The sequence below is a fragment of the Apium graveolens genome, chromosome 7 (genome assembly GCF_009905375.1).
Source record: "Apium graveolens cultivar Ventura chromosome 7, ASM990537v1, whole genome shotgun sequence".
NCBI classification, from domain to species: Eukaryota; Viridiplantae; Streptophyta; class Magnoliopsida; order Apiales; family Apiaceae; genus Apium; species Apium graveolens.
In genome coordinates this window covers 211,389,994-211,412,799 of record NC_133653.1, presented here as the reverse complement: position 1 = coordinate 211,412,799, position 22,806 = coordinate 211,389,994, and the positions used below count along the sequence as shown (strand labels likewise).

Below are 22,806 nucleotides of genomic sequence, written 5' to 3'. Positions count from 1 at the left end.
AAGGGAAGGACCCTGTGTTATTAGTTGATGTACTTGCGTAGGCGGAATCATTTAAAGCGATTGAGCAGTCGCTTGCAGAAACAAAAAAGAATGATAACACCCACAACTCCAAGGGGCGAGCCAATAGAAGAGATAGATCTGTGAGCCCGGATTATCGGCGGAATGCCCGAAGCCCTAATAGGGTGAACACCGTGAACACGCGGAGAGAATGGAACCCGCCATCGAACTATGAAAGGAGAGTAAGCAACTACACTCCACTGGCAGCATCCATTGATCATATCTTCGAGGTGAATAAGGATAGAGGAATCTTCAAGAAACCAGACCGTCTGACTTCATGGCAGAGTAGAGATAAGAAGAAGTATTGTGATTACCATTAGTCTACCGACCACGACACCCATGAATGTCGTTACCTGAAAGATGAAATTGAAGAATTGATCAAGGCGGGATACCTGGGAGAATGGATTGACAAGGTAAAATGACGCAGGGGGAATGATGACAAGGGGAAAGATGAAAGGCAACCCCTGCGGGAAGAGGAAGCTGAAAAGACAGCAGAGGTTAAGTTCCAAAGAGCTGGTAGTATCAGGGCAATTTTTGGAGGACACCCCTTTGTCGGTGATAGTAATCGGGCGTTGGAAAGAAATGTAAAAGAAGCACGACACCCGCAACTTACCAACATTCATAGTTTGGAAGATAGACCTCCAAAATATTCAAAGGGGAATCAGCTGATATTACGTTCAGGGAGAGAGAGTCAAGATGGGTACATCATCCCCACAACGATGTACTGGTAATAACTATGCTTATTGGGGAAATGAATGTGCATCGGGTCTTTTTGGACAACAGGAGCTCTGCGAACATCCTGTATTACAGCACGTACAAAAAACTGAGTTTTCTGGATCAAGACTCTACGCACAATGTGCTGGTGGGTAGACCTTGGTTACGGGCATTCAGGGTGATAACCTTGATACATCACTTGATGATAAAGTTCTCAACACCTAACGGAGTAGGCAGTCTGAGAGGGTCGCAATACGAGTCACGCGACTGCTATCACAAGGTTGTTAAAGAATTCTGCTGGAGAATATACGAGGGAAAGGGTCTTCCATGTGAAGGTGTAGAGGACATTCATACAAAACCAAGTGGAGAGGTTCATGCCCACAATTTTGTGGAAGGCCCAGAGGAGGAAGAAACCCATACCACCGAGATCCTTGTTTTGATGTTGGGGAATGTTTCGAGGATCCGTAGCGTGGAAGAAGTTGTGGTAAGCCATATAGAAGAGATCATGCAAAAGGAGGTTAACGGAGAAATGTTGGAAGGAAGAAGTAAGATTTTACAAAGTCTCGAAAGTAGCCTCAAGGTGGATGCTCCTCAAAAAGAGGATGCGCCCTTGAAGAGTGAAAATGTAATTGAGGTTGATGCTCCTCAAAATGAGGACGCGCCCTTCGCACCTGCGTTGTACAAGAACATATCTTGTCCTGAGGTAGGTGCTCCCACACATGAGGACGCGCCCTCAGACGCAATAATGGGCATCGAGGACCCCCGAGACTTTGATTTTGATCTGGATCCCAGGATCCCTATGCCCGCCGAGAAGACGGGGCCGGCCGAAGACACAATATTTGTTCCGGTCGACAAGGGCGACCCAAGCAAGGTTTTGAAAGTGGGATCCCAGCTAATTGATGAAATGAGGGAAAAACTTACTCATTATCTGTTTAAAAATCTCGATGTCTTCGGATGGAGTCATTCGGACATGGTGGGAATTGACCCCGAGTAATGTGTCATCGTCTAAACATTCTCCCTAATTGCACGGGCGTGCGACAAAAGCGTCGCCCAGTGAGCGGGGAAGAGGAGATAGCGTTAAAAGAAGAGGTTGACCGACTGTTGGAAGTGGGGTTGATCAAAGAATCTTACTACCCCGAGTGGCTTGCAAATCCGGTGCTCGTAAAAAAACCGAACAGAAAGTGGAGGACATGTGTAGATTTCACAGATCTCAACATGGCATGTCCAAAGGATAGTTTCCCGCTCCCATGAATTGATTAGTTGGTTGACGCGACGGCAGGGCATGCCTTGCTAAGTTTCATGGATGCATACTCTGGTTACAATCAGATTTCCATGTATGGTCATAATCAAGAGCATACATCATTCATCACCGACAGGGGGCTGTAGTGCTACATAGTGATGCCGTTTGGATTGATTAACGATGGCTCAACCTATCAGTGGCTGGTGAATATGATGTTCAAAAACCAGATTGGGAGAACCATGGAGGTGTATGTGGATGATATGTTGGTGAAATCCAATGAGGCGAATGACCATATCAAGCACTTGATGGAAATGTTTGACATTCTAAGAAGGTTTCGCATGAAGTTGAATCCACAAAAGTGTGTGTTCGGCGTGGAGTCGGGAAAGTTTCTTGGATTCATTGTCAACCATAGAGGAATTGAAGCTAACCCCACAAAGATCAAGGCATTGTTGGATATGAAATCACCCACCAATGTAAAACAGGTACAGAGCTTAACTGGAAGGATCTCCGCGCTAAATCGATTTATTTCCAAATCATCTGACAGATGCAAGGAATTCTTTAAGGCAATTAAGTTGGAAGGGAAAGACTTCGTATGGACACCATAATGTGAAGAGGCTTTCAGAAAGATCAAGGAGCAACTGGGAAACCCTCCCATGTTGTCAAAACCGTTAGATGGAGAATCTCTAAAACTGTACCTTGCGGTATCTGAGTATTCAATCAGCGCTATTCTGGTAAGAGAGGAAGACGGACAGCAATCACTGGTGTATTATGTGAGTAAGCGGTTGCATGATGCTGAGACTCGCTACACCAGCATGGAGAAGCTGGTTTATGCCCTGATCCTTGCGTCGAAAAAATTAGGGCCATACTTCCAGGCCAATAAAATTGAAGTCCGTACGGCATACCCGCTACGACAAGTCCTCCACAAACCAGAATCATCGGGGAGAATGTTGAAGTAGACTGTGGAGTTGGGACAGTTTGATTTGGAATGTATGCCCCAGATATCAATTAAAGGACAAGCCTTAGCTGATTTCTTGTTGGAATTTGACTCTGCAGTTGATGACAGAGCTTTAGTAATGCTACATCCTTCTCATATAGAGGAGTCTTTGGAGGAATTTCCACATCCCTGGTGGATCTTGCATGTGGATGAGGCAGTTAACAATAGAGGAGCAGGTGCGGGTATAGTACTCATGTCTCCAGAAGGCCATCATCTGATGAGCGCAATTCACTTCAAATTTTATGCAACAAATATTGATGCAGAATATGAAGCATTAATTAATGGCCTAAAGATCGCTTTGGAAATGGGAGTGCGTAACCTAATTGCGAGGAGTAACTCGGAGCTAGTGGTAAATCAGGTGAATGGGGGGTTTCAAGCTCGAGGACCGCGGACAGAATTGTACTTGAGATGCGCGCAATGCCTGATTGAAAAGTTCAGAGAAGTTAGGTTGGAGTGTGTACCGCGGGAGAAGAATAGCAACGCGGATGCCCTGGCAAAAATGGGGTCGCAGCAGGAAGCTGTGTTATTGGGATCTATACCCCTAATGATCCAGGAGATTCCTAGCATCCCGGAAGTAGAGATGATGCAAGTGGATGTGGCGCCCAAGGAAACATGGATGACACCCATTCTCGCTTATATTCACAAGGGAACCCTCCCCGAGGATAAGTTCAAGGCTCGATGACTCCGCTACCAGGCTGCAAGGTCTGTGGTGTATGATGAAATTATTTATAAGAGGGGCTTCAATCAACCGCTGCTTAGATGTGTTGATGAAGAGGAAGAAAATTATATCTTAAGGGAAGTGCATGAAGGAATCTGTGGCAATCACTCGAGGGGTAACTCGTTGGCAATGAAAATTTTACGCCAAGGATACTATTGGCCTACAATGAAAGAGGATGCTGCAAATTTCTTCAGGGCATGCGATCGCTGCCAGCGTTTTACAAACTACTCATTTATGCCAGCGACGCTCTTGACGTCTATGATAAGCCCGTGGCCATTTTCCATGTGGGGGATAGATCTTATTGGGGAGTTGCCCAAGGATAAAGGGGATGTCAAGTATGCGGTGGTCGCGGTTGATTACTTTACTAAGTGGGCAGAGGCTATGCCATTGGAAACTATCACGGCAAAGAAAATCAGAGATTTCGTTTTCAACTCCATTGTTTGCAGGTTTGGTATTCCTTACAAACTTGTCTCTGACAATGGAAAGTAGTTCGACAGCAAGGAGTTGCGGCAATTATGTGAGAATCTGAAGATTAAGAAGGAGTTTGCAGCAGTCTATCATCCTCAAAGTAATGGACAGACAGAAGTCATGAATAAAATAATAAAGCACACCCTCAAGACCAAACTGGAAGAGCGCAAAGGGAATTGGCCTGAAGAACTCCCAAAAGTGATGTGGTCCTACAACACTACTCCACGATTTACTACGGGTGAAACTCCTTCTATGCTGACTTACGGCTATGGAGCTATGGTCCCCGTGAAAGTTGGTTCGGGATCGCTTCATAGAGATCGTTACACAGAGGAGGATGTAGAGGTTAATCAAAGGCTTCATTGGATCTCTTGGAAGAAACAAGGGAGAATTCTCCGTCGAGGCTTGCGGCGTATCAGCAACGTGCCGCAAGGTATTATAACAAGAAGGTAAAGGGACAGCTGCTAAAGGTAGGGGATTTGGTGCTCAGGAAGGTGATGCCAAACACGAAGAATCCCCAGCATGGAGTGTTTGGAGCTAATTGGGAAGGACCATACAAGATAAAAGCCATCTTGTGGAAAGGGACTTATCACCTTGAGGATATGGAAGGGAAACTGGTTTTGTGAGCTTGGAAAGCGGAACATCTCCGGAAGTATTATCAGTAAGGCATGGCTTTGGCCCCTTACGTATCTTTTTATCTACTTAGGGTTATTCCCAGATCATAGACTAAAATCAATAAAATTCCTCCTAGCCTAGGGGGTGGTGCATGTACTACTTACCTTAGAACTAGTCGAATGATCATTTTTTCGAATATATTCCCCACAAAGCATAGTAGCCGTGGGACTGGTGCACCTTTGACACCAGAGCGTATTATTAATAAAAACTTTGAAATTCTCCAAAGGGCTGTTTATTTGTTGATTTACTTGGTTGTATGACGCGTCCTAATCACAGGACGCGCCCTGAGTGGTAATTCTATACAGATGTTAATTGAAACGGTAACAACAAAATCAAAGTAAAAATGGAACTAAGATGCGTACTATTTCCAAGGATGCGCCCAAGTTATCTTGGTTGATGCTCCTTCAGTTTTATGTTTCTTTGATTACGACATTTCATAACTAAAAAGAAAGACACGTCCTTACAAAGGACGCGTCTAGTATGAAAGGTTAAGTGTATCTTTAAAATAAAGGGTAGACGCGTCAAGACATTAGGACGCGCCCCCTCTTGCTTTGTGCCTTATCTAAATACACAAGTGCAGCATGGTATCATGCTCGTGAAGTATATATTATTCAGATGATTCAAGGACGCGCCCAACTAAAGGGGACGCGCCCATTAAGAACAATTACTTGATATATGACAGTGGAGGGAATAACAATAAAATTCCAATGTTGACGCGTCCTCATCATAGGACGCGCTCCTATCTATGATAAAACAAGATTAAGAAAGTAAAACGATATACATAAAAGTAATAAAAGAGAAATATCATAAAAAGTGCAAACAAAAGGTGTTCAAAGATAATCATTACAAGTTGCAAGGCTTGAAAGGGCCCGCACCCTTAAAGTAGTTCAGATAAAATGGAGAAAATAGACATAGGACGCGTCCTAGGAAGGAAGCGTGTCCTGAGGCTTGTCTTGGTTGTCTAGAGGAGGAGGCTGAACGTTATGTGGAGAAGGCGTTGGGGACGCGTCACCTTCCTCCAAGCCTAGATAAACCCTCTTGCTTTTGATGGAATCCGCAGCTCTGATTCTGAAATCACTTACCCATTTCTGGGTGTCTTCATCAAACTTGGAAAAAGAATACTCTGGGTCATTTGCAATAAACCCAAAGGACCATTCCTCGAACCCAGCTGCGAAACCATTCTGATAGATTAGCTTCTTCTCCTCTTTCCATCCATGCAGTCTGTCATCGTTCAGAGTGTCAAGCTCCAGATGCATGGTGGAATTTAGTGTGATAACACTCTCCATCGCTTTCTCCATGGAGGAGATATTACCTTCCAACACAGCTTTCTCCCCCTCAAGGCGCGTCCTATCCTCCTGCAGGCACTTGATCTCGGCATCTTTCTCTTGGCCAAGCAAGTTGATGTACTTTTCCAATGATTTGATTTTGTCTTCATCCTGGCTTTTAGCAGTGTCACTAACAGCAAGACGCGCCCTGAGTCTAGCAGCCATGTTGGCACTTTATCTGGCATGCAAATGAAGCTCGGCTGCAGCCCTCACCATGGCTTCTTCTATTTGTTCCTCAGTCCTGAACGTCCAGCCTCTAACTTCATCTTCAGTGAAGTAGCCAGCTGAGGACGCGCCCAGATATCGGTGAATAAAGGATTGTTCATCTAGCACTGTTTTCTGACGCTTTGAGGGCGCGTCCTCCTTCTCCGGGATGTCCAGCACCGTAGTGTCAATGATTTTTGGTGGAGGGGAAGGAGTCACAGCAGGAGTAGAGGTCTTAACCTTTGGATCAGGCTTGGCAGGGGCCTGTTTCCTGGCTCTCAGCTTCTTGGAAGCTCCAATAGCAAACCCTTTAGTCGAATAAGGAAGACGTGTCCTTATAGTAGGACGCGCCGAGAGCGTAAATCAAAAATGGTCAATGCATGTTTAAATGTCAATTAGAATGAATATAAAGACATATAAAAGCATGAAGACATGTCAAGGAAAATATATATAGAGACATGAGGAATGCATGTATGTGTCAAATAAAGCAAGGATGACGCGTCCTAAAGTTATGACGCGCCCTACATAAGGACACATTGACTATAACGTGAATTATGGGAAAAGTATAAGCAACGGGCAAATAACATAAGTTCCAAATGTTAAAACAAGATGTGTCTTAAAACTAAGACGCGTCCAAACCCAAAAACAAGGGTGTAGGAAACATCTATGAATCAAATTAAGTTGTGCGTTCAAGAGGAAGGACAAACATATGACGCGTCCTAAGAATTTTTGTGAGATGGTATTTTTAAAATGAGAAGCTAAATCTGTAGCCTTGGACGCGTCCAAAGATACATGACGCGTCCTCTCTCACATGTACTTACCTTGTTCTAAATCAAATTGCTTACTGATGTTAATCTCAATCACTTATGCGGCACTGAGGCCCTTAGCCTTTTCTGAGGCTGTAAGTACAGGTTTTCCGTTGTGAAACTCGCGGAATTTGCAGATAGAACCAACCCGGGCGAACAACGCGCCTACTAGTTTGAGGTTGTCTTCTGTGATCATATCCTTGAGATTGAAATGTTCCTCAACATATTTTAAGACTTTCTCCGCTCTCTTTTTCTTTTTCCCTTTTAGTTCTTTTTGGATTCTTTTGTCTAGAAGAAAAGAGAGGAAAAGTAAGTAATACAACGATATGTGGAAAAGAAAGAGGACGCATCATAACTACAGGACGCGTCCAAAGAGTGAAACTTACTGGGCTCGAGGTTAAAACGGACACGGGCTCGCTTTACATCAAAGATGTAGAAGAAAGGCTCTTTCCAGTCTCGTTCGTGGCTGATTTTTCCCTCGTTGAAACCTTTATTATTCAGCCACTTGTTGACTATAAGGAAATGATAGCCTGGGATGGATTTCCTGATACTGTTGAAGAAGCTGAATTCCTTCATACAGGGCGCGCCCAGACCAAGATTGTGATACATCATATACAAAGCACAAGCTAGTTTGTAAGAGTTAGGGGATAGTTGCACAGGGGCTACATCGTACCATCTCATGATCTTCTTGATAAACGGGTGTAAGGGCGTGCCCACGCCTAGAGAGATTAGTTTTGGTGTGAGCACCATTCTGGGGATCCTTTGATTCTCAATGTTGAAAATGTGTGGCCTCATTGTACGAAGAGGGCGCGCCCAGATGCCCTCCATGTTGTAGTATTTCATGTGCCACTGGATCTCCAAGTCAGTTGCAGTGGAGTCAAGAGCTTGTTTTATTTTTTCCTCCGGGCATTTTTCTCTAGTTCTGTTAGAGCACCAAGCTTTGCCCAATCACAATTCACTTCAACATCTGAGGGTTTCCAATGTTCTAGGGGAGGATCAGATTTCTGAGGGGACACAGTATATACCTCAGGGTCAGGAACCCTCTTTTCGAATTCACTTACGCTAAGAGGGGATGCATCCTGAGAAGCTGATGCATCCTGAGCAGGAGACGCGTCCTCATCTGAATTAATCATGCGTAGGGGCTATTGGTTGGTTGTGGGTACAATCTCATCATCCGTCCAATCTTCGATGGTAGCCCTAGCATTGAGAATTGGAGTTCTTTTTCGTTTGAATTCTTTCTTTTTCATTCTAGATCTTATGGGGACGTGATCCATAGAATCGGAACTGGAATCTGTCATTATAAAAATCTTTGATTTGAGAGATTCAAAGATGCGTGTTTCTGCTTCAAGAAAGGAACTCGTCTTGTGAAATTTAGGAAGTTCGGGTTTGAAAGAGATTGAATGTGGGGAGTAAATCCCAAGACGTTTATTGAGAATCTTGAATGGATGGAAGGATGATGAAGAAGACGCGTCCTCCAGATGCAAAAGAAGGAAGAAAAGCTTGAGGACGCGTCCATGTAAAAAAAAGGAAAGAAAGAGAAAAAAAGGAAGGTACTGGAAACGTATGAGGACACGTCCCAGAAGTCTATTGTAGGAGACGTGTTACGGTGACGCGTCCTAGTAGGGCAATGCCTCTATATGACCTTTGGTTGAAACAACTCAAAAACATGTCTTAAGCGAAGAAATATGTGACGCGCCCTATGAGGATAAGCTTCCTAAACTAGCAAAATACGTGGGAATTCTAATCGACTATAAGAAATTTGAGGAAAATACAATAAAACCCTAGAAACATATAATCAGAATCAAAGAAGCTAAATATGGTATATTTACAGATACATACACATATACATACAATAAAATGAAGAACAGTTCATAGAAGCATGAGGTATATGAATAGTTTTTTGCTCGTTAAAATCGATTTGCTCGGTGAAATTAAGAGATAATCGAAGATTTGCATACCTCGTAAGTTGGGGCTTGGATTAAGCTAGAGAAATCGAGTAATGGCCGGTAGAATCGTCAAATTCTTGGACTTAACTTCTTGCAGCGGCGGTAATGGCGGTTTTGGAGAGAGAGAAAAGAGGAAAGTGATAGTGATGTGATGTGACTAGGGTATTTATAGAAAAGTAGGTGGATGACGTGTGCACCAGCTGTCACGCAACGGTCAGTTGTGAATGGAAACCATGGGCACGTCTAGGTGTTAGGACGCGTCCTATTATTTTGCAATGGGGCAATCCAAATTTTGTTTATGGTTTTAAGTAAAATTCCAATTTTGTTTTCAACTGCAAATGGAATTTGGGGGGTAGTTGTTATACCCAAAATTTGGCATTGGGTTGACTCGGGTCAAATGTGGGTTAATTACAGTCAAACTCGGTGTTGCATTGTAAAAGGTTAGGACGCGTCCAGCCACACAGGACGCGCCCAATGTTGAGGAGATGTTTTATGGAATATGGTTTGATAATAATGAAGCTTGGGAGCACATGGTTAGGGTAGAACATGCCCAAATATTGTGAACGCCTCCACCGTGGTGAATGTGTCCAGCAGTTGTGATCTTTTGGCAATATAAGCTGGAAGACGCGCCTGTCCTGCTTCGGACGCGTCCTGCCATTGTGGAAGGTAGTGAAAGGAAAACATTAGGGAGGCGATATAGGCGTCATGGAGGTGAGGACGCGCCCAATGACATAGGACGCGTCCTGTGTTTGGTCAGTGCTCTCTTATGAGGATCATTCAGGAAAAAACATGCTTGGAAGGGAGCAATGAGATTATTTCTACTAACATATTTGTTGTAGGTACTCTTTAAAGAATTCCCACCTTGAGTCGGTCAAGGAGGGGGATGTTCGTGAAAAGCTTGAAGGCCTCCAAGGGTATGCCTGATGATTGAAGTCCTCCTCCTGTATTCAACAGATGTCCTTGTTGGGATGTGGGGTTAACATTGGTGTGTGCTTTGGGAACTCTGTTCTTGTATTCAACGGGTGTCCTCGTTGGAGAACTTTAGAGTCATCCTGCACTTTGCACCCAAAAGCTTGGGATTGCCTGTCCTGTTATCTGGCGGGTTATCCTCATTCGGGGGACAGGGATGCGTGCGGCACTTGGGGTGAACCGTGGTTATACCTGCATCCGTAAATCAAAGGAGATAGTTGTAGCGGTGTATTATCTTTGCGCAGGGAGATGCACTATCTGTGAAGTCCTGCGATTACGGATGAGCCTTGGGCCTTCGCGGTTGGGCCTCATAGTTGGACATTCCAAAAGCTAGCGGAAGATGGATTCTGGATGGGCTTCTACCGGGCCTAGGGATAAGAAGTCTAAGCCCATTAGATTTCCTGTTCCACAAGAACTACGTCAGGCTTGATCCCTATATAAAGGGTACGTAGGCACATTGAGAGGGTAAGAAGTTGAGAGCTGATAAGAGAGCCACCACTTACTCTAATTAATCTCAGCCTAAAACAACCACAAATCACCACACACCGCTTGATTTTCCGGAAAAGAACCACCGTCATAGATCTTAATTCCGGCGAGAAACCTCAATCTTTGTTGTTACCAGATTCCTCCGTCAACAGTATCCTAGACTTAGCAAACGCCGATATTTAACATCCCTTTGACATATTAAACATTAACTCGGACATTAATGTTATCTGACATGAGAGTATTACCGGAATTATCATTTTCAACGAATATAATTATAAAATGGGTGTATATAGATCCCAAAACTGATTTGTTTGTTTATTCTTGCATATCCAGCCTTTTTTTTCATTTCTGTAGGTAAAAAATGTCAATTAAATGTAGCTGTAATCAATGGACGGTAGAGAGGATGGCTTGAACTAATGCAAATCTGGGCCGTCATTTTCTTGGGTGTGCTACATATATCTGTGACTTTTTCCGGCGGATGGATGCTTCCTTATGTGGACATGCAGAAGTTATCATCCCGGGTCTAATTCGACAAATCAGGACGCTTGAAGGTGAGCAAAGGTATCTGGAGGATTATGATGTTGAGTTACAAAATAAATTGCAGAAGAGAAGGGGAAGCAAAATAAATTACAAAATGAATTGCTTATAATGTTGAGTTACAAAATGTTGAGCTATCACCCCGTGTCTAAATTAGAGCTATCCCCATGGAAGCTAGTTTCGTCCACCTCATTCTTCTTTTATCCCTCACTATCATTATCAAAAACTGTCATCTCCTCAATTTCATCCCTTATGTCATCAATCCTAACTTCTTTATCATCCATTAATATTTGAGTGAAGGAGAAATCATTGTAGTCAATATCACCGCTAAAACCTCCAGGATAGCAGTAAATAACTTGCAATCTACTATATGCAACAAGTTCTAGCATCATATCAACATCACCGTCTACTCTAATTGAAAGTAAAGCATCAGGCAATGCACATTCAGGAATATGCATCTACAAGTCAAATGTCCTTTTTTGTATCCCTAATTCTGATAATATTGTTTTCACCCCAAACATACTAAGCTCCCTCTGACTACACATATCAAAATAACTCACCATACCTTCTACATACTCTGTACTGGTTCCATTTAGAGAACCGTCATGAAAATTTTTAATAGTGAAATATGGAGAATCTTCTGTATAATCAACAAATTTGAGACAACAATCAATATACTTGCTAGAATGTTAAGTATACAACAACGAAAACAAAATCCAAAGCGAATAAACAAGAATAAGAAAATAAACGACAATCACACAAGACAAAGATTTACGTGGTTCGAAAATTTCTACTCCACAAGTCGCACTAATTTTGTATTGATCTCTCACAATTTGTTGTGTTATGATTTTACAATTACATGAGTATTTATAAGAGAAGAAACTAGGCCTAAATCAAAATTACAGTCCAAATCTGAAAAGTAGACTAATCCATATACTAATCTGAATCTGAATAGTCTATTTTCATGGGTTTAATTAAAAGACTCCACAAAACCCAACATAGAATACCAACAAACAATTGTACAAGGTGACAATTAGGGGATCACAACCATATTTTACTATAGTATTTTACATATACATGTATCAAAATCACATAAACAAAGAAACCGAGTAACATGCATGCAACAATAACCTCAAACATAAAACACATGTATCAAACTCATCTTTTTAATTGAAATTACATAAATACTAACATATATGTATAGTATAGAACCTAGATATGGCAGTATTTTATCTCCTTCACCGACGGTAGCAACATTCCTTAAACGACCCGTCATCCTCGATCACAGATTTTAGTATTTAATCAAGAACTTAAAAGTAACAATTGGGTTTTATTGTTTTTAGGGTATGTAAAATTGGGGGCAACGATACATATGATTTTAGCGCCTTTTTAGTTATGTAGGTAAATTACCTTTATCACCTTTGTCAGATAACATTAACATCTGAGCAGACGTTTAACGTTTAATCTGCCGAACGGATGTTAAATGTCAGCATTTTCTAAGTTTAAGGTGCAAACTATTGTGTTCCAAAGTTTTGATACCAAAATGAGATTCAGTCAAAATTCTGGGATATAAAGTGCAAATTAGTCTAATTATAATGACAATGGTTTTGATCCTTAAAAAACTATCCAGTGTCGGATCCTCCGTCAATCATGACCCAAATTAGTCGCAAATCACTTCACATCTTACTTTTCGAAATTCATCATCAAGATTCTACTACTGAATAACAGCATGAAACGAAAAAAGGTTAATGGAGCTTGAGACCTGTTTAAGTATAATACACTATTGGCTATTCAACATAGTAAATTTGGTAAGAATATAAAAAGAACTAGAATGAATGTAATTAGAATGAACCATTTTCATTGCTGTATAAACTATCAATTTATAGTTATTGTTAATCAGTTACAATGTTTGAAGGGTAAGTTAAAAGCTGCAGACTAATAACTGTTGAGGGGTATGCTCTTTGCAGATGTTTGCAGACGATAAGCAGTGACCAGAATTAATGGATATGAGCAGTGCCTTCTCCATGTCCGTAGTAGCATGTCTTTTGATTAAAGAAATTGCATACTCAACAAAAGCTTCATCGCATGGAAGTGTGATAGGTCCATCACTTGGCATTCCATATTCTTCTTCAGCCAATCTCAACAGTTCCCTGAAGATGTTGTGCTGCAGATAGGTTAACGGAATCACAAAACGTCTCTGATCAGCACTGTAAACCACAAAATGGCCCTTTTCGACTCTTGTTGACGTGTTGTAAAATGCACCATCTGCACTGGTTGTGGGAAATGTTAATCTTTTCCGGCTCAAGGTAGCCTGCTTTTGCCACTTCCTTGCCAATTTCAGGAGTTTCTTGGGAGTGATCATGTTGACTTTAGTAGAATAGATAAAAGATTTTGTTCAGAGGAAAGAAATGAACTCTTACTAGTGAAAAAAGCAGAAGTGTTGTTTTGTTGATGTATTTTAGGCTATTCAGTGAGTCGTTTATATATTACAAATTTTGGAGACAGTACAAAAGATCTATCTTTCTTTGTTGGGAAGGGGAAAGATTAATGGAAACAAACCCATGTGAAGATTTGTGTAATAGCTGGCTATAAAACTGCTTGAATGGTGGGCATGCTTGCTTCTGGTTTTAGATAACAACTTGATAATCAAGATTTAAGTTGCATTTTAAATCTTCTTGTCCAGTGGTTTAGGGACATATTGGGCCAAAATTTGTGGCTTCTAGCTCACTGGGACTGTGTGAACTACAATAACAATAATTTATATTAGATATATAGTGTAAATTGTACAACTGCCTCACAGGAAGCCAGAAATTACCTGTTCCTTCGATTTCACACTTTTGAGAATGCACCAGAAAGTAAATTTTGTTTAACTTCTTTCTGTTTATCCTGAGCTACAAGCAAGGCAGGTACAAAGTCTGTACATTATAATCTATGTGATATGATTACCTTGCATTAAATTTAAAATCCTTTCCAAACAGGTCTTAGTTTTTGTCAAGTATTTTAAGGTCAATTTGCTAAATGATATTTTTGTTCTGCTATCCATTAACATACATCACTAAGCATTAGGATCATGATATAGCCTAGTCGTGAAGACTTATCCCTTAGAATGACCTCGGCTTCGATCCCTTACACCTCGAGGTACTAGGAGAGCTGGTAAAATGTCATTTGTTATAAATATAATCAGTCTCAGCTATTAATATTTGAAAAGGACTGGTTGAACATAAGTTTCAGAGAACTACAGATCAAACTGAGGCAGAGCTTTGCCATTGACGAGCGATTATGTTATTAATCACAAAAAATATGCTACAAAAAGGAATTGTTGACCGCTATTATGCTAAGATCAAACCAGTGAAAAACTTGAATACCTTTTGGTCATACAAAAATGGATGTTTTCAAGTTTCTTACTTCTTGTGGGTTTAACATACAGCAAAGGGAAATTGATATAACTTTTTTTGTTAATTTGCATTGCATGAACAAAAGTCATCCTTTGGAGATGGCTTCTGTTATATGGTTAAATTTTGCTATGTATAAAGTTCATGCATACCATCAAACGTGCAAGCAAATGAGAAATGGCTAAATGCTGTAAATTTCATTTATATTAATGTGTATCAAGCTAGCTACAAGCATTTCTGACTTTTTACAAAATTAAGTTCTAATCTTTTTCAAAAGCTATGAATTTGAATATTGCGGCTTGTTTCTTTTTGATGGACGTATGAAGATGATGAGCAGCGAGCGGCTTCAGCAATAGACTTAAAAAGTTCTCGTTCTAGATTTTTAGCTGGATTTCTTAGGATCAAAGAGACAGCATATTCCATGAAAACTGAATCACATGGCAGCGTGATTGGACCATCCCTTTGCAGTCCATATTCTTCTTCAGCCATTTTCAAGAGCTCTACGAATATTTCACTCTCCAGATAGCCCAGTGGAATCACAAACCTCCTGTGATCAGCTGTATACACAGCAAAGTGTCCCTTACTCACTACAGATAAAGAAGCTTCATCTGAATTTCCAATTGTTCCTGGTAATGTTATTCCTCTTCGACTGATCATAGCCATTCTTTGCCACTTTCTTGCCATTTTAATGAGTTTCTTGGGACTAATCATGGTTGCTTTTTGGAATTGAAGGTTGAGATTCAGATGACTTATATAAGCTTTGTTTTTTAATACAGAAAGGCTGTAGAAATTTCGGGATGTCTTGGAAGAAATGAAGCTGGCTGTTTATATAAACAAGAAGCCAGGGAGGATAGGGTCTTAAATAAAGTCTTTCTTGTGCATAAACTCAAAAGAAAGCAGGATCATGTGCTGAAAACTACTTGTAAAGTAGGTAACCAGCACTTTGGGTCCAAAGCTGCTTGCTTGTAAGCAGAAGAGAGTTTAAAAGCCACAAGAACAGAAGTAGGTATTATATATGTCATGTAGAATTGATGCTAGTTTGGTGTAAGTAAGCCTTTCAAGATGATTGCAGCCGATACATAGAAAAGCTAATATGATTTGTCACAACATGTCCAAATACTTCCCAACAACGACTGATATAATTCATGTCTCAAAGAAATTTCATGATATGATCCACATCAATAGATGCATCTGTATGTACCCAAATTCATTCAACGTTCTCTCCACATGACATACTTTCAATATTAGGCATCACCTGATGTTCGCTTGTATAAGTTATACCAACTACTAATTAAATGAGCTTAGAAACCAGGAGCAGACTGTGTTGTGGGAAGATGGACTGATTTGTTGCCTGGACCCATTGCGTTAGGTTATCACGTAATACCATTCAGTGGTACAACATAATTCAAAGTCATCCCTAGCCAGCATTGCAGTTGAGTACATGCCCCTCTTCTGTTGGTTTACCATAACCAAAAACAGAAAGAAAAAAAAAACAATTTAAACAGGAAGACGGTTAAGCATTCATGTTGCGTAGTGTGTATCAGCTAGATAAGGAACACGTAGAAATGACTCTTCATAATTCATACCAATGCAAGCAAAACCGCTTGACAAGTTATGATGCAAACTATGTTTTAAATGTTTTGTTAATCAGCTCAGTACAGGGAAGTAAAACAGGGAGAATACTAGTTAGGAGTTGTGTAATAAATGCTTGAGAGGTGGAAGGACCTTCATGCTGCTAGTTTTTCTAGTTAATGTGATTAGAACTTGATGCCAAGCCCTGTCTAAAGAAGAGTTAATTGAAGTTCATAATTAACACTCCTAAGTCATTAATCTGTGAGTATAACTGAGATACGGGTTACCGAAAGTATGCATGAACAAGATAGATATATGCTCATTGTTATCTGCTTGCATCGATTTTATAAAAGTGAATATGGTTTTTTTGATGACCGGTCACCACACTGCATAATGAACCTGTCAGTTTAATTAGAAAAACTATAGTTACATGTGGAAGGCCTTACCAGGTGCAAATAATACAGCATCAATGGGGTCTGAGAAAGATTTTTTTTCGGACAATCCTACTTTTGTGCACAGACTCAAAAGAAAGCAGGATCATGTGCTGAAACTACCTGTAAAGTTGTTAACTCCACTTTTGGACCAAAGGCTTTTTCTTGTAAGCACAACAAACTTTAATATCCACGAGATTAGAAAATTTTAAACTATAGCAACCACATGTCTAAATACTTCCCAACAGTCACTGATATAATTTATGTTTGAATTATTCCGAACAGTGATTGATATAATTCATGTCTCCAAGAAATTTCACAATATGATCAACAAACATAAATGCATGACATACTTTCAAAATTAGGCATCATCTGATGTATGTGTTTATAAGTTTTACCGACTACTAATGAGATAACTTAAGAAACAGGAAAGGGTTGTATTCTCTGTAGATTGACTGGTAGAACCAATACATTAAAGCCATCACCTATTACAATTTATTGGCTCAACACAATATAAAGTGATCCATAGTGTTGTAATCTAGTATATGCCCCTCTTCACTTGGTAACAAGAGATCGATAGTTCAAGCCTCAAGGGAGATTGGAGGTCTGCTGGTTCACATTTCTAGGATTGAACTTTTACAAAAAAAAAAAGAGAAACAGTCTGAAGTTGTTCTTGGGTTGTTTGTTTGTGTGACCATATAGAACCTCCGGGTTGTGTCTGTCAGCTAGATAAGCAACAGGTAAAAGTGCTACTTCGTAGATCATACTGATGTAAACAAAACCAACCGTTAAAAATGGTAGAATGCTAGTTAGAAGTTCTCTTATAAAAAGTTCTTAGATGTTTAAGGTTGAAAGAACCTTCACGCCACAAGTTTTTTGGTCAATTTTGTATTAGGGATTTGGAGTTTACAAGTAAACAACTCTAAGTAGTAAATTTGCATGCAAAACTGAGATACAGGTTGCTGCTGGTATGAAAGAGTAGAAAAAAAATATACAGGAATTCTAGTTTAAAAACTTAGGATTATACTAGTATTAATGTGTAATAAGCTAGGCAGCTACATGCACTTTTGATCATTTACAAAATAAACTTCTAATCTTCTGTAAAACTAAAAGCCAAGAATTGGAATCTTTTGGGTGGTTTCTTGTTGGTAGTATGAAGAAGATATGCAGTGAGCGGATTCAGCTATAGACATAGATAGTGTTCTTTCTAGATCTTTAGCTGGATGTCTCAAGACTAAAGAAACAGCGTAATCCATGAAAACTGCATCAAATGGCAGCCTGATTGGTTTGTTGATTTGCAGTCCGTATTCTTCTTCTGCCATTTTTAAGAGCTCTCTGAATATTTCACTTTTCAGATAAACCAGTGGAATTACAAACCTCCTTTCGTCAGCAGTGTACACAACAAAGTGTCCCTTACTAACTGTTGACAAGGAAGCTTTATCTGAATTTCTAATAATTCTCAGTAATGCTATTCCTGTTTGCCTGATCATGGCCACTCTCTGCTACTTCCTTGCCATTTGATAAGTTTTTTAAGACTAATCATGGTTGGTTTTTGATGTTGAAGGTTGAAAAATAGTTTCAGATTAATTTTACAAGCTTTGGCTGAAGAGAAACAAAAAGGCTATAAAAAAATTTGGATGCCTGGCAAGAACTGAAGTTGGCTGTTTATATATGCAAAAAGCTAGGGACACTGTCTTAAATGCAGTCTTTCTTGTGCACAGACTCAGAAGATAGCAGTTGCATGTGCTGAAAACTACTTGTAAAGTTATTAGCCAGCACTTTGGGTTCAAAGGTATTTTCTTGTAAGCACAAGAAAGTTTAAGATCCACAAGAATATAAGTAGGTATTCCATTTCCAAGTAGAAGTGATGGTAGTTTGGTACAAATGGTTCTCAATCTGTTTTCAGCCATCAATAGAAAAACTAAATTTGTTCGACACGACATGTCCTCATACTTTCCAGCACTAACTAATATAACTTCTGTCTTCAAGAAATTTACAATATGACTCGGATTATTTATCACATGTCATACTTTCGGGGCAAGTCATCCCTTAAAAACGTTCGTATAAGTTTCACCAACTACCCTGAGTTTAGAAATTAATAGTGAATTATTGTCAGAGTATATTGGGGACATGCTGAAGGCAGTACATTAAGTCATCACCTGAAACACTTCAATAACTTAACACATTGGAGTGGCTCTCGCCTCCCAGCTGGCTATTGCTGCTGGTTTGTTGTTTATTCAGTGTATTTTTGTTCCAAGTGCTCTGTGACTTTAAGACAGCATGCAAGTTGTGTACAGTGTGGGTAAGTTATAGAAGCAGCAACATCTTGGTGCATAATTCAAATAATATTTGCGGACCATAATTCAAGTCATTCTTGTTTGATTGTCGGCTCATGGGAAGAGGGGAAGGAGGGGCTGGGGTTAGCAGAACAGAGAGAATATGGAGAAGTTCTCTGATAAATGGTTTGCGGTTGTTCAGGAGTTTGTCATGCCAACGGTTTTCCTGGTCAACTTTATTGAAGTAAAGAGTTTTATTAAACTTTTTATTTTTGGCAAGAAGAGTTTTATTAAACAGTGCTAGTGAAACTGATGTTACAAGTTATTGCTAGTTCTTCCTAGTTTTCTATAACAGTGCTAGTAAAACTGATGTTACAAGTTAGGGCTAGTATGCATTAGCGGAACTGTAATTATATGTTTTCTGCACCAATTGATTATGTAAGATAAATACAACTTTTTCAATAAACATCAAATAAATTCATAGTGAACCTATTCAGTAGTTGTCAAAATATACTAAAGATCACCACCAAATGTCGTACTCATTGTATAAGACTCCTTTGTAGTGGTTCTGGTAAACTCTGGTAAACTCTGCTACCTCATTCTTGTCTTCCGTAAAATATACATTAGATGACTACACTTTCTTTAGTCAGGGATTATTCTTGATTGATAGGAGCGACAAATCAACCACAGCACCATAATCATTCTAAATAGAATTCAGTTTATATTCATATTTCAGTTAGATGTAGTGTGTGTGCGCGCGCACTTTCCCGCTCACTCATTTGTGGTTCACTATCCACACATTTGAAGGTTCAACAAGAACATATGTTTGAAAAGTGGAAATATGAAATGTTTGAACAGCATCATGTTTCTTTTCCAGCTTTGCTTAATCATCTCTCCTCTGTAACTTGCACTAAAAACCTTATTTCTGATGTTCTGGTGTTTCTGATGATAAGCTAATTCATATTCCCAAGTTACATGCTACAAGTTTTATGTTATTCTGATAGTGTTTGACTATGAAAATAAATGAATATCATACTTTTGAGGTGAAGTGCAAAGTCAAAGGTCGTGGACCTTTGGTATTTGTAAATTATTTTTATACTAGTTGGCTTACATTTTAGCTGTGAATGTTTGTTCACTTGAACATAGTCTTACAGAACTATAGAAATGTGAGTCTAAGATTAGCTATCAAAGAGTTGCTACATAGTATATTTGTTGGTTTGCATTTCAAAAAAGAAAGTCAATCTTTAGCTAGCATGTATTCAGTGACTACGTACGCGCAGCTTATATAAACAGGTACCATCAAAACTGAAAAAGCACAAGACAAAAATGACTAATGGTGATTAAAATTTCATTAACATGTATGTGTATACCCGTCAACAACCTGGTTTATATTTCCGAAAAAGAAAATCTGTCTCAAGCTATAGCGACATGAATTTCTGATCATTTACAAGATCAACTTCTAATGTTCATCAAAAGTCATGGATTATAATTTTTTTGGTTAGTTTTTTCTTGGTAGATGTATGAAGATGATAAGCAGCGAGCGTATTCAGAAATTGACATGAAAAGTGCCCTTTCTAAATCTTTAGATGGATGTCTAAATAAAATTGGTTGTTTAAATGTAGTCATTCTTGTACATCAAAGTAGGATCATGTGGTTAGACCTACTTGTAAAGTTGTTAACAAGCACTCTGGGTCCAAAGTTATTTGCTTGTAAAGCACAAAAAAGTTTAAGAGTCAAGTGAAAGTAGGTGCTACATGTCAAATATAATAGATGCTAGTTTGGTACAAGGGAGTCTTTCAAGATGATTGCAGTCATCCCCAAGGAAAATTAACTTGTCTGCTACAATGTGTTCGTATACATCACAACACTTAATTGATATAATTCGTGTATCCAAGAAACTATAATATTTGATCGCAAACCATCGGTACATCTGTCGTTGCCCAACATTGTTCAACGTTCTCTGCATATAACATACTTCTGAAATCAGGCTTCAGCTGACATGCATCATACATGTTTAAGTTTCACCTACTACTTATTCCATGAATGATAGTATATATATTTATATATATTTTATATGATTTTATTCCTTATATTTTTTATATTTTGCATTGATTTAGATTTTTATTAATTAGATTTTAATGTTTTATTGTAAAAAGCAACGAAATCCTAAACTTGGATGCATCGGAGAATTAGAGTTTAATTTGGAGATTTATTAGAAGGAAATTTGGATTTGTTGAACTACATGCGCGTAATTCATTGTTTGGGTCATATCTTGACTTCTAAAAGTCAGAATTGGACGATTTAACAGTACACGCGAAACTAGAGGAATTATCTTTCATTATACAGAGGTCCAAGTATCAAATTACAAATAGAGTGGCCCAGAATTTTTGAAAAAAAGTCAGCTGCGAATTTTCCTTTAGAAACCCAGTCAATTTAGGACGTACTTATATTTTCCTAAAAGCATTAAAAGACTTCTATTATATACATATACATACATATACAGTGGGGAGATAATTACTTTTCTTCTTGAAAAGATTGAAGGTTTGCTTCTCTATTCTCATCAATATCAATTATGTGTTCTTATTATATTATGTGTTTTGTTAATCTAGTTATGTGTGAGTAGATTTTTAAGGGTTAAGTTGAACCCTAGTTATGATTGATGCATGATTTTCCCAATTCCCCCAATCTAGTTATATTACATGCTCTTGCTTATTGAGTTGAGATGTGATTATGTGTATTGTTTGAACCCAATATCAATATATCAGCGAAAGTTGTATTTAGGTGGTTGTGATTTATCCAATAAGGACATGAACTTCTCCATGAAAATAGGTAGAACGAATTGTTAGGAAGTTAAGATGCTGTGTTTAATGTCTCTAAATTGCATGATACCATGAAAATAGGCTTGATTGTATTTTAGAGAAGCCATTAATACTCGAGAGAGGTTATTGGTATTTTATAGGGCGCGTCTTTCCTCTTGAGTAGTATATGATTGATTTGGGGTGAGAAATCATAATTGTATTGATTCATGCTAGTGGGGATACTTAACTCTGGATGTTTTTAGTTATTTGATTCATATACAACATATTTACTTTAGTATAATTTTAGTTAATCAATCTTTCAATATTTATTGTGTAACTTGCTTAGTTAAATCGAGTCAAAATTTACTAGTGACAGGTATATTTGTCTTTGTGGGATCGACTCTGACTTACCCTACTACATAGTTAGAAGGATTCGTTAGGAATTAGTATTTGATAGGCACGCGACAGCCTTATCAATGAACTTTGATTTTAGGAGCGGATTGCCTTCTGGGTAGATTGAGGAACATGTTGGAGCCAATATATTAACTCATCAACTAATACACTATGAGAAATCAACTGGAGCCAATATATTAACCCATCAACTAATACACTATGAGAAATCAACAGATTAAAGTGGCTCCCGGATAGCTGTGTTTGCTTGTTCATTTGTTTGTCTCTATTTGAAGTGCTCTTTAGCCGTAGATAAAGCATGCAGATTGTGTACAGTGCATGTCATCTGGATAAGAAATTTCTTGATTCTTTCGCACGAAGAAAAGAAAGAAGACAAGCAGGTGCACGAAGAAAACCTAAAGACGAGGAAGTTACGGGTGAACCATCTAAAGCTCTCAATGAGCAGGATATGCCAGACACTAAAGACGTACTCTCCAGTATTCTTAGACCAACAGTCACTGCTACCCACTTTGAAATCAAGCCTCAATTCATCCAATTCATCTCCAATAATTCTTTCGCAAGATTGTCCAATGAAAATCCTGTTGATCATCTTGAGAGTTTTCTGAAAAAGTGTGATACGATAAAGTTGACTAATGTTAGTGATGATGCGATAAAGCTGGGATTATTTTCATTCTCTTTTTGAGATACAACAAAAGATTGGTTGAAAGATGAAGTGCCAAACAAGTTCACTACTTGGGATGGTTTAGCAAAGGCCTTTCTACTCAAATTTTTCAGTCAGAAGAAAACTGCA

General features: G+C 39.2%; 1 protein-coding gene across 1 annotated transcript; it reads right to left on the bottom strand.

The window, feature by feature from the left end:
* Window positions 1-14,798: 14,798 nt before the first annotated feature.
* LOC141674440 (auxin-responsive protein SAUR68-like) lies at window positions 14,799-15,212 on the bottom strand. The gene has a single exon (XM_074481147.1). The coding sequence runs from the start codon at window positions 15,210-15,212 to the stop codon at window positions 14,799-14,801; it is 414 nt and encodes a 137-aa protein (XP_074337248.1).
* Between the last annotated feature and the right edge of the window lie 7,594 nt (window positions 15,213-22,806).

Coding starts and splice junctions, on each gene's coding strand:
- LOC141674440 (XM_074481147.1), bottom strand. CDS start 15,212: ATGGCAAGAAAGTGGCAAAGAATGGCTATGATCAGTCGAAGAGGAATA.